At 53.0% G+C, this 15,297-nt stretch overlaps 1 protein-coding gene across 1 annotated transcript in view; it reads right to left on the bottom strand.

The window, feature by feature from the left end:
* Positions 1-6,135: 6,135 nt before the first annotated feature.
* PADI2 (peptidyl arginine deiminase 2) overlaps positions 6,136-15,297 on the bottom strand; it is a 42,115-nt gene continuing 32,953 nt past the window's right edge. The window contains exons 11-16 of the mRNA XM_058718925.1: positions 13,408-13,559; positions 11,366-11,510; positions 10,582-10,675; positions 8,793-8,878; positions 7,981-8,109; positions 6,136-7,333 (exon numbers count right to left, since the gene is read on the bottom strand). Coding sequence (XP_058574908.1) covers positions 7,100-7,333; positions 7,981-8,109; positions 8,793-8,878; positions 10,582-10,675; positions 11,366-11,510; positions 13,408-13,559 — 840 coding nt within the window. The 3' untranslated portion in view covers positions 6,136-7,099. The remainder of the gene's footprint in view (positions 7,334-7,980; positions 8,110-8,792; positions 8,879-10,581; positions 10,676-11,365; positions 11,511-13,407; positions 13,560-15,297) is intronic.

Raw genomic sequence — 15,297 nt, 5'->3', positions numbered from 1 at the left:
AGAGCTTCAGCAGGTGAGCTGAACAGTTGTTTCATTGTGTTTCATTCAGAACATATTTGCCGGGGCGCCCGGCTGGCTCAGTCAGTAGAGCGGTTGACTGTCAATCTCGGGGTCTTAAGTTCGAGCCTCACGCTGGGCATAGAGATTACTCAAAAAAATAAAAATCTTAAAAAAAAAAAAAACCCAAAAAACCGCAAACGTATTTGCTGAGCACTAGGTGCCAGGAACCGCAGGAGGGAAGTAAAACAGTCTTTCAACATTTTCAGCAACAGGGTAGCAGGGAAGGAGGGCTCCAGAATGCAGGTCCAGAGACTGCTCTGTAAGACTGCCTGGCCGGGGGCGCCTGGGTGGTTCAGTCGGTTGAGCGTCTGACTTCGGCTCAGGTCATGATCTCGAGGTTCGTGAGTTCGAGTCCCACATCGGGCTCGCTGCTGTCAGCCTGTCAGCGCAGAGCCCGCTTCGGATCCTCTCTCCCCCTCTCTCTGCTCCTACCCCGTCTGTGCTCTCTCAAAAATAAATATTAAAGTCATCTGGCGGTATGCCCCATGACTGACAAAACGGGCCTTGCGGTATGCCCCATGACTGACAAAACGGGCCTTACTGACAGAGCATGAAGGGCTGAGGCAGAAACAGGCTTGACCTGAACCTGGCACTTTGCTTCGAGACTGGCAAGAGAAGCCCAGACCTTCGCTTTCTCAAAGATCACGGCTCAAAAGGAGCCTGGGCTGCCCAGAGGTGAAGCAGAGGGGAAGAGGCTGATTTCTCACAGCAGACAGGCTCGAGACAAGGCTGTTGAGCTGAGCTTTCTGCCTGGGCATGTCCTTTTTGTGGTTGTCCGGCTGGAGACGAGATTCCACACACTGTCACTTGATGTCACTCGCTATATTTAGTTACCAATAATATCGCCGTTAGGCCCCCTGGACCTGATGCCACTTGGGTCAGGATCCTGGATAAGTTCCACTTTCAGGCAGAATTCGTCCCTGGCTGCTCTTTTTTGGGGGGTGGGGTGGGGTGGAGGAGGGATCCTGCTTCTACACCTTTCGGCCATGCCGAGGTGTGGATTGGATCCCGTCTGGAATGAAGGGTTTGAGCTGATGAGGACCTCAACTCGGCTCACCCGGGACCTGCTGCCCACATCCTAGAGTAACACACAGAAGCAAGTTGTATCCCAGGCAATGGTGAGGGGAAGGAGGCTGGAAGTGAGGGAGTTATATTTTCCCTTTCACGGGCATGGGGCCAGTGGGGGTTCTCATCTTGACAGGGGGCAGAGGCGACCTGGCCAAAGGCACTCCCCTGGCTGAGAGAGAGGCCAGTTCGGGCAACACAGCAGCAGCCACAGGCAAGAGGACCTTCTGGAGGGACAAGGCCCTGCACACCAGGGCTCTGGAGGGCTGACGTCTATTGTATACTTCTCTTTTTGGTGTTATAATAATAAATTTTTGTTAGCCATTGCAGTCAGACTAGCCGGACTCTGGGGATTTTAGGAATGTGCCTACTCTTATAATTGGGGCTCAGCCTGGCAGAGAAGATTCTAGAACTATGCTTTCAAACCTGGTAGCCACTTGTGGCTATCGAACACCTAAAATACGGCTAGTCTGGGGGCACCTGGGTGGCTCAGTCAGTTGAGCATCTGACTTCAGCTCAGGTTATGATCTTGTGGTTCGTGAGTTCGAGCTCTACACTGGGGTCGCTGCTCTCAGCCTGTCAGCACACAGCCCGCTTTGGATCCTCTGTCACCCTCTTTCTGCCCCTCCTCCGCTTGTGCTCTCCCCAAAATAAATAAATATTTTAAAAGTATGGCTAGCCTGAATGAAGATTTTAAGTACAAAATATCCATCAGCGTTCAAGGACTTACTATAGAAGAATGTGAAATGATGTGGTTCTGGGGGTGGTCTGGAGTTGACAACCAAGAAAGAATTCTTGAGATGTCTTTGGTGCAAAAAGGTATTGTTTTCTTTTTTTTTTAATTAAAAAAATGTTTTTAACGTTTATATATTTTTGAGACAGAGAGAGACAACATGAATGGGGGAGGGTCAGAGAGAGAGGGAGACACAGAATCCGAAACGGGCCCCAGGCTCTGAGCAGTCAGCACAAAGCCCACCGCGGGGCTCGAACTCACGGACCGTGAGATGGTGACCTGAGCCGAAGTCGGCTGTTCAACCGACTGAGCCACCCAGGCGCCCCCAAAAAGGTGGTTTTATTAAAGCACGGGGGGACAGGACCCGTGGGCAGAAAGAGCTGTCCGGGGATTGTGAGAAGTGACTGACTGTATACTCCTTGGCAGTTGGGGGAGGTAAAGGCAAGGGGAGGTCTCCAAAGGACTTTCATAGGCTACAGAGGACTCACAGGGTCCTGGAGGCCTAGCTATTGTCAAGCTAAGGTTGTTTTTCCCTGGAGGAATGTCCTACTCTGCCTGCCTCAAATATTTGTCCATGTGCTGCAAACTATAAGCAAATTTAAGTTTCTCTACCATTTCCTTCTTGCCTTTGTTCCCCACATCACTATGGAGGGGAGGGTGATGTTGGGGCTCCAAGAAACTGAGCCTACAGGATTCTGGAGATGAGGCTATTGATAAGATTGCCTTTTTCTTGTAATTTACTAAGACATCTGTAAAGTGATGGAGACTCAGGTCCCACATGACTGTGATCTCTATCAATTAACCACTGGTTTTTCCCTTTCCTTTGTTCTTGGGCAGCCAGGAGTGCCTGAGGAACGTCACACAAGTCCCACCTGGGGAGGACAGGGGGTTTGTCGGGGTCAGCTTGCCTTATGCTCCCTCACCATGAAATATTTCGCTGATATTTAAAATTTTTAAAAAATGTTTATTTTTGAGGGAGAGAGACAGAACGTGAGTGGGGGAGGGGCAGAGAGAGAGGGAGACACAGAATCTGAAGCAGGTTCCAGGCTCTGAGCTGTCAGCACAGAGCCTGACGTGGGGCTTGAACTCACGAGCTGTGAGATCATGACCTGAGCCGAAGTTGGACACTTAACCGACTGAGCCACTCAGGCACCCCGATATTTTTAAATATTGATTACACGTTGAAATGGTGATAATTTGGATATATTGGGTTAAAGGAAACATATTAACTTCACCTTTTTTTCTTTTCTTTTTTTTTTTTTTTTACTTTTTAAAACATGGCTATGAGAAACTTTTAAAATTTCATGTGTAGCTTGCATATTTCTGTTGGAAAGTGCTGTTCTAGAAGTCTCAGGGTGACTTCCAGCAATCCTGAGGTAGGTGAGTAGCCAAGATATGAAAGTGTCACTAGACTGGATTTAACACACCAGCATCCTCTGGGGAGTCTCAGAAATGGGTGGGTCAGGAAACCACAGTGAAGATTGCCTTTGCTATGGCTTGGGCCACATTAGTTGGGTATAAAACGGAGGACTGACGTCAGAGGGCTGGACCCATGGGTTAAGTCTGGGAGTATAACTAGTGACTTTCATTTTGCAGTGGCTCCTTAAAATGGCATCACCAAAATATCAGTCCAGAATTCCAAGGTGGGGCTGAGGGGTAAGACCTCCTGAGGTATACCCCCAAAGAATTGGGAGTGGCTTCTAGGCCCAGCAAGCAACTAGGTGGCTTTATTTTAGGGCTTCAGAGAGTTTCACGAAGTTTCACGAAGACTGTGTTAGACCATGGCTATGTAGTATGGATTTTTCTACCATGGGTCAAATCACAAATATCTACATATAACAATTCCATATAAGAATATGATATTATCTACAGCAGTGGATACTGTTGGTGCCCTGCCGGATCGTCTTCTGGTTAAGAGCCCATTCCCCAGCTCCTGTGACTTTGCTGCTCACTGCAGCTGTGATCCCCTTTAGATGATTGCTCATGGGCTACTGGTGTCCCCTTGCCCATTTGGGGAGCCAAAGTCCCCATCGCCAGTGACTGCCTGGTGCAGGTGTACAAAACTCTGCCCCCAGTTGGGACGACTCTGAGCTGCCACGTATGTTCCAGAGCTCTTCTTTCAGTGAGCAGGCTGGGGCTAGACCTCAGGTCACATTCCTGTTTGGCTTCTTCCCTTTCCTCATCCTGCTTCCTCTACCCCCTTCCTGGTTTCTTTTGGACGGACTTAATAAATAATAAATCATTTGTTCCCAAATGCTCATTTCAGGGTCTGCTTCTGGGGAACACCACCAGAAATACATAGCCAGACTTTACTATGGGTATTGGTCTTGACCTTGGGTGGTGGCCATGTAATACATATGCATTGAATGTGTAGGGGGTTCTAAACTCTTGAGATTTCCTTGCTGAACCCTGACCTTGAGCCCAGAAGAGCAGGGGCTGAGCCCACCAGGACAGGGCCCATGTGTGGACTGCTTCACTCCAGGCTGTGTCCGTGAAACAACAATGAACGTCACACCAACACGTGACTTCCCCTCTGATGGTTTATTTTATTGCTATTTATTCAGGCTCTTCCCCAAACATGTTTCGATCTCCATCATGGCCTCGTCCAGAGAGTTGAAACTGTGCCCTGCTTCTTGCCCTCTTCACAACACCCCCCCTTCCCTCTTACACAGAATATTTCAAAATAAAGATCGAAACAGGAACTTAGCTGAATTTTGCAACACAGAAGTGTATCCTAGGCCTACATTTAGAGAAAGTGGGGGGGCGGGGAAGAGCAGTGAGTCCATGGGGGTGGGGGAGGCGTGCACGCGGAAGGCAGTCACACGGGGTGGGAGGCAAACAAGATAATAGGTATCTGAGTCCTGGGGGCTCCAGAATCATCAGAAATTACCGACTTCCCGATGGGAAGTTTTAGAAAAATCTGTAACACACACTGTCTCCACATGGGAGGCGTTCACTTCCCCTTAAGGTAGACTAGAAAAAAATGAAAGAAACCCCAAACCCCACAATAACCGAACACACACACGCAAACACACACACGACAAACTCTAAGTCTCCAGATAAACTCCTTCAAATAGGCACTCTGGGGTGGCAGATATCTGGGGCTTTGGCCCCAAAAGGCAGGGGGGCACGATAGCTCCTGAAAGCTCTGAGGTCTGATCTGTCGGGTGGTACCGGCCCAGCTGGATGGGAAAGGAAGCTGGTTTGAAAAAGAACCTTCTACCTTCATCTAAAATAGTGACTTACAGGAAGTTCTGTGCCCTGTGCATCTCCTGAATGTAGCAGGTTGGCATTGCTAAAGAGCGCATCACTGAGATGGCAAAAGCTGGCCATTTAGATGTGGGCATTGCATCTGGAGACCTGACTGGCTCCACGAAGCGAGGACAAGGTGCAGTCTGCTGCTAACCACCGTATCCTCAGAGCCCAGCACTGTGCCGGGCACTTAGTAGGCCTGCAACAAATGCCTGCTGATGGAATGAATGACATAAGCCAAGAAGAAAAATCCTGTTCTCTCAAGAAGACGGATGTATAACCTTTTCATTGGTTATAAATTGGCTCTTTTTAAACTCTCAAAGTGGAATTATACTTTACTTATTCTCCTGACATCAGCTGGCCCTACGCTTTTTTTTTTTTTTAGTTGAAACTGAGTCTTTCTGGTTGGAGCCAGGGAATTAGTCTAGTTACGCCCAAATTAGTGGTCGCTCAGCAAATGCACTGGTGAACTTCCATGGGACAGACGGTCCGTCTGAGGCCAGCTGCTGGCCCAGAACTGGCTGTTCGGCTGGAGGCCAGGCCAGGTCCTTACACGTTGAGTCTAAGATCTGGGGAGGACGGGTGGGTCTTTCACTGTATCCGGGGCGGGGCAGGGCTGAGCTTGGCTGGTGGTGAGGGGTCAGGGATTGCCCAGAGACTGGAGAGCCAGGAAGCAGAAGGCCAGGTGTCTTCACGCACTGCACTCTTGGGCACAAGGGTGCTGGTGTGGGGGGATCAAGCACTCGGGGGAGCCTGTGCCCATCAGAAAGACGAGGTATAAGGAGCATCTTGAAAATGGAGAAGGCTGTTCTGATAAAATCCGCTTCCCGGGAAGGTTCTAAGGTAAATGATTGGACCCTCAGGGAATAGGGAAGCTAGCCAATGGTGTCTACACTGCAGAGAGAAAGCCAAGGGGATCGGAGCGAGGCAGGGAAGGAATGACTAATTGGAGGCAGCCGCCTGGACACCCCAAGAGTGCTGAATTTGAAATGATGTCAGCAGTTCAAGGTATGTCTGGGGTCGGGGGGGGGGAGGCCCAGGGTCCCTTTCCGTAGGATCTAACTTGACCTTCAGGGCATGGCTACCAGAACTGGTGATCCCAGAGCCTCCAGAACCTCCTTCCCTTCTCCCCTCTTTCAATTTTGGACAAGAGACTAAGGACTCTTTGGGGGAATGATTTGGGTACAGAGTTTTGGTTTTCTTTTTTGTTTTTCGTATCAGGGTTATACAGACACTGGCCAAGTGCACGGCTGTTTTCAGGAAGGACAGAGTTGAGGCTCACCAGGGTGGTTTGGGTGGGTGCTAGGGCCCTTCTGAGAGATGACAAGGTACAGATATCCCAGATTCCTCATCTCTTGCTTCCAGTGGGACAGAATCCTTGTCAAGTCCCTGCCGGGCAAAGGGAAGCTCTGGGGGGTTCAAGGAGTCTGGAGAAGGAAGGGAGGAGGGAATTGTCAAGGCACCTGTAGTGTAAGCCCTGACAGTTGGGTTTTCTCTTCGGTGGCTCAAGTGCCTGACTTAAGCTTTGATTGCTGAGGTAGCCACTTTAGAGAAGGCTATCTCCAATAGGCATATTGCCAGCCACAGGACTAGATAAAAAGCCAGGCTTCTTCCTCCCCCCAGGCTCCTTTGTTTTAGATTTGGTTGGTTTCTATAGCTGACCATCTGGGCCCCTGGATTTCCCTCTTCCTGTGCTTTAAATTCCAGCTCTTATGTTTTAAGCTCACCAATAGGAGCGAGCCCGCAAAACCCTAGGCCCCCCCCCTCAACCCCCCCCCCCAAAAGCAGAACCCCAGGCCTGTGTGGTCTCTCTCTCCCTGTGACCTCGCTGTGTGGCCCCAAGCGTGCCGTCCCGCAGGTAATAATCCTAAAGTTTCCTGACAGTTACTGCCGAAGGGTATCTTGCGATCGTAAAGAACCACGAGGGCGGGCCCAGCCACGATACGGGTTATGGGTGAGCTGAGACCCGCACACCGCAGCCCCCTGAGATCAGGGTACCATGTGCCACCACTTGAAGGTGAAGGGCTTCCTGCGGACGTTGGTGCCGCAGTGGACTTCGCCCAGAAACTTGTGGTAGGCCGAAATGTCATCCACGAAGGTGCAGCAGAGGCCCAGGGGCTCCAGCAGGGAGCGCACGTGTGTCTCCAGGCAGCATACCTCCTCCACCTGGGGCCCGAACGGCTTAGGGATGCCCAGGTCCTTGTCCAGCACAATCATGTTCACCTGCCACGGGGGTGAGGCACCAGCTGCGTTTAGTGAGCGCCTACTACTCGCCGGGGCCCCGTGCGAAGCTCACTGAACCTTCCCAGCTACCCTACGATGCGAGTGTGGTGATTATCCCCACTTTACGGATGAGGAAACCGAGGCACCGATGGGGCGAAGCAACCTCCTACGTGGCAGAGCTGAAGTGGAAAAACCAGGCAACCTGCCTCTGCACGCACGCGTGGGAATATGCACACGCACACGCACGTGGTCAAATGTGTACATATCGGCGCGTGAGTATTTGCGTGTGCATCGATAGGGATCTGTGTGTGTGTTCTAACCTCCCTCCTTCTCATAGAAGACTCTCCTGTATGGCGACAAGGATCCCTCCTGTCCATAAAGGTCTTTTTAACTCGGAAAGCCCTTTCCGATCTGTTGAAGGATTTCCCGGGACCCCCGTGAGGCAGCTGTAGGAGGGGCATTCTCACCCCTATGAGGGAACGCGGCCCCGAGAGGACAGGTGCCTGGGGTGGATGGGCGAGGCCACGCAGCAGCTCATCCAGGGCGGGGACCTGGACTTCCCGACCCACAGACTTAGCCGAGGGGACCTTCTGGCTCTGGCTGCCCCTGGTTGGCCCTGACGAGGTTTGGGGCCCCGCGTGCCTCACCATATTTGGGAAGTAGGCTCTGGCCTGGCGTTTCTCATCCATCTTGAACAGAGCGGGCAGATCAATGATGTCCTGCTCTGTCAGCCCCAGCTCCTTCTTGAGGATGTCACGGTTCCAGTCCAGGCAGCGCTGGGGGGGGGGGGGGGGGCGGAAAGGGAGGGTAGGCAAGTCCGGGGACACTCCTGCCATCTGCGTCGACCCTGCTCCTGTCTGCAGCATCACACCTGGGGCCCCAGCACTCCAGGGAGACTTCCAGCACCCACCTAGCACCCCGCCACCTCTCCAGTGCCCCTCCCACCAGGGCTCAGTGACGGTGGGAATAAAGAGAACAAGACAGAAGAAGGTCACAGAATGACGCTTGGTGGAAATGAGACAGGGACTCAGAAGGGGGGATGCATCCATAGCAAACTTCAGGGAGCGCTGATCCCCTAAGAAAACATCAAAATCCAGGGCATGTATTCACACACGCATTTCCTAGAAAGCAAGTCCGAGGCTTGCATCGTATTTTAAAGGCGTGCGCCTCCCCCAATGTCATGGGTCTTACAGACCCTTGGCTCTTTAGCACCTTCCTTCCCAGGTCTCCTGTCTGCTCCTGGCCTCCGCGGGCCGCCACAGCCCGCCTCTGGCCCTCCACTTAGCTCCCAGCTTTGGCACAGCAGCAAAGCAGGGAGGCTGGACCGGAGGCTCATCGAGGCCCTTCCCTCCGTCTTGGACCCTGAACCCTCGGTCGTTCCCTATGGAAGCCCTGAGGACGTGAGAGGCGTCGCTGGGCACAACCCCATCCCTCCCAGGGCCCCCTGCTCCGGCCTCACCTGGAAGTACTGGTTCTCTTGCACGAGACTCTCGCTGGACAGAATCTTGTTGATGGTGATTCGCTTGCTGCTCATCCCGCCCAAGCCTGTGGAGGTCAGAGGTCCCGGGGGACAGTCGAGCCTCCGGTTCCCAGCCCGGGTGCTCCCCTCTGTCAGCCCTCCCCGCCCTGCTCCCAGCTATTGGGCTAACTGCTGGGATGGAAGAGATGGGGCCGGGGACAGGCAGGGACCCAGGAAGGTAACCCCAGGGCAGGGGAGGGCAGCGCACACACTTCCTTCTCCAGGACGGGCCATGTTGCTTGAGCCAAGGAAGGCTTTCCCTCTGGCCAGAGGGTGGAGTGGTACAGGAAGGTACCTGGGTCTCCCCCCCGCCGGAGCCTGCTTCTAAGGACCAGCAGCTGCCCAGAGTGTGGCGAAAGCAGGAGGCCCAGAGGTCGCCCTTGCTGTTTTCTAGAGCTGCCTCACGCTTGGCCCCTGCCCTGGTGTGTGCCTGCACCTGCCTCCTCCTATTCCACGCACGGCTTTTGGTCTGATTAGTCCTGCCTAACGCTCGCTGAGCACTCTTCTGGCTGCTTTACATGGATCAACTCAGGAATCTTTCCCGGATTCCTAGGAGGTAGCTGTTCGCAAGAAAGATGAAGAAACTGAGGCACCGCGAAGCTAAATGACTTGTCCAAGGTCTTTTAGCTTTGGCAGACCCTGTATGCAGACCAGGCAGTCTGATTCTAGAACCTAAGCTGTTAATTCTTCTTCTCCTTCTTCTTTTTTTTTTTTTTGGTGCCTGATCTGGGAAGAGTTGGCTGGTCCATCGCACTTCCCAATCTTGCAGCCTGTCAGTGGCAAAGAGACTGGGGCTGTCACACCCTGTACCTGTGCTGCCTCCACAGTGCCGCTTGGACCTGTCCGTATAAAGATAATGGCTCCTATATCCTATGGGTAGCTTTGGGGGTGTTTTTACTGTGTAAAGAAGCCTCCAGGAAATCCAGACTCATGCTGGCCAAGCCAAGAAAAAAAATTCCCCATCGGTTGGGAATAAAAACAGGACAGTGGTCTTAAATTGGCTTTGTTCTGGCCCCTAGTCACTATCAAGAGCACTGCCTTTGGATACGGAGGGCAGTGATGTACGTAAGTATCAACGAGCCTTAGGAACGCAGACTTTTGGGAGTAGGCAGACTGGAGATACCAACCTGAAAAGGGACAAAAAGTAATTTAAGAAAAACGTGTAAGAAATTGTTACGCCCTCTGTAACCTGGCTCGCCGTCTCCAGCCGATCAGCTTTCCCTCTTTCCATAATTAATTCAAGAGCACACCTAGTCTCCGTCTGCCTCTGTCCCAGTTAAGTGCATGCCTAAATTAAGCAGATAATTTCTCACTCTGGGACTGATAGTAACGACGTCTGGCTGTAGATCATGTCAGGCTATTCCCACTTTTCTTCCTGTCCCCCAACTGCATTATGTATATTTTTCTCTATCTCCCTTTCAAGCTCCTCAAATGCAGATCACAGGTCAGTTAGCTCTTTTTGGGGTCTGGTGCCACTTAAAGTGTTCACTTTAAATGTGTATGCTGATAATAGGGAGCAGAGGGCAGCTCGATGGTCCAGCTGACCACGGCGAAGGTCACAAGAGGCCGGGGCTGCTTCCCACCATGGTGACCTCACAGCCCGGAGCCGTCCGGACCCCCAGAAACTGGAGCCGGATGCTCAGGGGCAAAGTGCTCTGCCCCCTTCTCCTGGGCGTCTCTCTGGGGGGCTCAGCTCCCCACTCCCCGCCAAGGGCCCGTGGGCACTCACCTTTGAACATGATGGCCTCCCCGTGGCCCTCCCTCTGCTTCTCTCGGAAGAGCTTGTAGCAGGCCGAGGTACTGGCCATGAGCAGCCGGAATTGCTGTGAGAGAACGTCCAGAGGGACGGTGTCCACAGAAGGGAAGTGGCCGAGGAGCACGAGGGAGCCCCCCCAGGGACTCGGAGCCCTGTCTGCCTCTGGTCTCAGGCCTCCCCGTGCCAAGTGGCACAGACGGCCTGGCAGGGTTTTCTCCGCAATGCCATGGAGTCCAAGCTCAGAGTCCAAAGTGGCTTCGGGCAGAATGGAAGAGCTTCTCCACGTGGCCAAGAGGCCGGGCCATTTGTATGACATTCCCAGGGTATGCCGCTGCAGCCATTCCTTTCCCTTCAGAAAACAAAAGAGCCCCAGGCCCACGCCCCACAGCTCTCCAGAGCATTACAGTAGCCCCTAGCCCTGTGATTATTGGACACTTGAACTGTGTGGCTAGTCTGAATTGAGACGTGCTGTTCCGGGTAAAGTACACACCAGATTCTGAAGACTTGGTATGAATAAAAAAATGTAAAATCTCTCATTAATAATTTTTAGATTGATGACATGTTGAAATGCTAATATTTTGGTATATCTGGTTAAAAATTGACCCTGCCACAGCGACAACGTGCAAACCAACTTGAGCCTACTTCCTTCTTCCTCTCTGTGGTGCACTACCTCTAGATCCTGCCCTCTGCTGACGAGAGCTGGTAGCACATGAGTTCTCCACTATCCTATTCACTCAGGCCTCAGCGGCCAGCTCACCTTTGTGCCTGGGATGGGGACGAAGGTCATGAACTCATCGACGTGGCCCACGGTCAGCCAGTCTGAGTAGAGCTCCACGGGTGCCTGCACCTGCTGGGCTTGTAGGAAGTCCCGCACCACCTTGGTCATCCTCCGACCACCGGACCTGGGGTAGGGGTGGGGACGAGGTAGCTCTTCAGGGGATTTCCCGCTGTGCCTGCCTTACCAGCGGGCCTGCAGGAGTTCAGCCTCTGGGACCTAGCCTGTATCGAGGGCGGCATCAGCCAAAGTCACGGGAAGGAGCCTGAGGCTCAGGGCTGAGAGATCCTGGTGCAGGCACAGGAAGGCGTTTGTGCCCAGAGGCAAAGAAGGAGGCCGTGGCTGCAGCCGTGGCCTGTATGAATGGATGGCACGGAGCCCAGCCTTCAGCCCCTTCAGTTCCTGAGGGTGTCACGGGGTAGAAAGAGGCCAGCTTCTGTGCTCAGGGGTCCTGCCTGGACTGCTGGAGGGGGCTAGGGCACAGGCACAGTTCGAAAACCTGCCCTAGCCCATGTGCCTCTTTGTTGCATTAACTTCTACTGATCTGCGATCTTTAATCAGTTTAAGCAACACCTCCTCCAGGAAGCGCTTCCTGTTAGACTCTCTGAGGGCTTCGATGTCCCCAGTACCCTGAGACTATGACTCCAGGCCTTTGCAGTGGCCAAAATTCCTCTCTGATCTGGCCGCTGCCCGGGTCTGCTACCTCCGTTCCCTCCCTTCCTCCTTGCTCTACTCGCTCTGCTCGCTATCCCCCAAGGCTTTGCTTTTGCTGTTCCTTCTATTTGAAATGCTCTTTCTCTCTGATCTTCCCATGGCTGTTCCCTTCTCCTTCAAGCCTCAATTCCCAAGTCATTTCCTTAAACCCACGGAAGCTAACTTTACTCTTCACCACGTAGCCCTATCCTATCTCCTTCATTGCACTTATTAGCCTCCAGAAGGATCTCATTTATTTGCTGGCATCCGTGCTGATTTTCTGTACTCCTCCGACCCTAGCTGAAAATTTCCCAAGGGCTGGGCTTTGTCTATTTGGCTCACTGTTGTATCCCTACAGCCTAGAACAGTGCCCGGAAGAGGAGGCCCTCAAGAAGTATTTGTCTCTAAGGAGCCCTCCCTGAACTCCCCGAGGGGGACCTATTCTTTGGGTTCCCCTGGCTCCCTGTGCTTCTGTCTATCACTGTATATGTCCCTCCTCTGCCCCTTCTGTTTCGTGTCTGTGATCTCCACTGTCTCCCTGAAGGCGGGGCTGGGCTTCATGTTTAGAACGCCATGACTGGCACAGGGCTTGGCACTTGGCTGCTACTTGGAAAATACCTGCTGAATGGATGAGTGACTATGGAGTGGAGGGTGGCAAGAAGCTAGACCAATGGTCACTTCCTGGCCAGTGGCCTCCTCCCAGAAGGTAGAGCATCCTGTGTGGCTCAGAGGGACTTGGTGGCCAAATCCTGGCTGGTCCCATATAGGCAGGTTCCTGGCAGCCCTTCTGTGAAATGAGGACCGATAGCTCTTCATTGTGAAATGAAGACCGATCGCTCTTCCCACTGACTGTCCTCATCAAGAAAGAATCTGCCTTTTCACTGGGAAGTGGGTCATCCGGGGAGGGAGTGATGGTGTTACGGACAGGCCAGGGAGCCAGGGACTGGTGCTTTGGGGTAGGGCCACGTCTTCGCAGCCCTCTTTTATGCGTGGGCACCCCCAAGGACTTATTGGTACTCTCCCGCTCATTCTCTGTCAATTACCTTCTACAGACTCCTTTGTCCCTTCCCTACCTGGTTTATAGTCTCACTACACACCCTCCCATTTGGGGACGAGCTATGTATTTAGTTTTATATTAGATCCTAAGTCATGCTAAGATACAAAGGCCAACTTGGTTTCATTTCCAAGCGTGTCTACATCTTTTCAGAGTTGTGGAAGGGGTTCGTTCTCCCAGCCCATCACTCCACGCGTGAGCAGCCCAGGCCACTCCTAAAGAGAAAGAATAACTCCTCCACCCCTGCTCCCCCCAGCCCCGCCCTGGCTTCTCTTACAGAGGAAAGCTGCTTCCGATGAGGATCCGGCCCAGGGGGTATGTCTTGCCGTTGACAGTCACTGGTGGACTGACCTCCAGGTTCCCAAAGGAATCGAGGCTGGTAACAGGCTCATAGAGGGGCTCCCGGGTCACGTAGCCGAAATCTGGGCCCTGGGCATGGGACACACACCCATCATTAGTCTCCTGGAGCCCGAGGTCCTCAGCCCCCTCTCAGCCACCATCTGATGACTACTCTTTCACCACCTTATTAATCTGCCGCTTAGCGTCTAGAGCCTTGCCCATGGTCTTCTTATTCCCGCCAAAGAGCGGGGGCTGGGCACGGGGAGGCTGAGTTCGTGGGCGCGCTGGTGTAAGGGTGGGCATGCCTGACGGTATACAAGTGTGTATTAGTGTGTGTGTGCCCTGGGTCTCTGCATGTGCCTCTTTTTCTCAGACACAGAGACATATCGGTGACTTCAGAGTTAGTTCTCATTTTGTGCTGTTGAAATCCCTGCTCATTGCTTCATTTACCTGACCCTTGGTTTCCCAAGCTGTAAAAAAGAGGCATCCGATTAGATACTGGAGAGAGAGGGTGGTAGATTGTATCGTTGTTCCCAGCAACTTGCTACCCTTTTCCCAGTGAGAAGACTTTGCATCCTGAGCCGTGGCTGGTACGTGGGTATCTCCCCGTGGAAGGAATAGAATTCCCCGCCTAGTGTTGGACTTGGTCGTGTGACTTGCTTTGGCCACTGGCACGTGAGCAGAAGTATGCGTGCCAGGGCAGAGCAGAAGCCGTGAGATCCACTGCGTGTGCCGGCCAACTCTTTCTCTTCCCCTTGTGCTAGGAGAATGGCATTTCCCAGGCTGGGGGCTGCTCCTGCAGCGGGGGCTCTAGAAGGCGGAAGGTGTGAGGAAGCCGGACTGCAGGTAACCAGCCAACAGTCACTGCCGAGTTCAAGCAGTACATGGACCGTTAGTCGTTAGCCATTAAGATTTGGGAGTTGTTTGTTACTGCAGCCTTACTGAGGAAAAGCTGACCGATACACGCGGGAATGACGGACACGCAACGTATAGACCATCCCACCCATTCCCAGCCAACCGTATCTGTTCACTGAGCCCAGAGGCAGCCTCTGAATCCTTCTTAGCACAGGGCTCCAACAAACTGGAGTTGACACATAATATAGCCCTCTAGTGACTCTTGAATTTTAAGGTTCCTGCCCTGACTTTTTGGTGAAAAAGTAGGGGCCTTGCTTGGAGACTTGCCTTGGGGCCGGGACGAAGCTTGCCTGACAAAAATTCTTGTTTGAAAAGAAAACAATACCGTGGGGTGGGAAGATGTGGCTTGCCCTGGCCCAGCCGAGGGCTCAAGGGACAGCTGTGCCCAGTGGGGTGGATGGCTGCAGCTTAGCGCTTTCTCGCCTGGGAGCCCCAGATGGCAAGGTGTGATTTGCCGGGAGCTGGAGCAGCTGGGTTTTATGGCAGCACAAAGCCGGGCTTGGCCCAGGCCTCCGGGAACAATGCAGCCCGGGGCCTTGGAACCAGGCCAGCCCGGAACAAAGAAGGCAGGTGGTGACCCGGGAAGAGTGTGGGAGCAGGAGCTGGGAGGCCTCGGTTCTCATGCCTGCGGCCACCGTTGCTGGCGGCCAGTTTGATTCTACCCCTCCCAGTGTGGGAAGAAGTGGACAGTCCTCACCGAGGACGATGTCTAGGACTGTGGACTGACAGCCATAATGATGGCTAATAGTGACCATTGTATTAGGTGCGCCAGGATGCCCCAGATGTGCCTTCAGTCCTCACAACAATACGGTTTCTATCCCCATTTGCAGATGCGCAAACTGAGGCTTGAGGAGTCTAAGACGCGAGGCCAGGCTCTACCATTTCACCGTGGCGAGGGCCCCAGGTTAGGGAA

The sequence above is a fragment of the Neofelis nebulosa genome, chromosome 2, assembly GCF_028018385.1.
Source record: "Neofelis nebulosa isolate mNeoNeb1 chromosome 2, mNeoNeb1.pri, whole genome shotgun sequence".
NCBI lineage: Eukaryota > Metazoa > Chordata > Mammalia > Carnivora > Felidae > Neofelis > Neofelis nebulosa.
The sequence above is the reverse complement of the archived record's forward strand: the minus strand, read 5'-3'. Positions and strand labels throughout refer to the sequence as shown.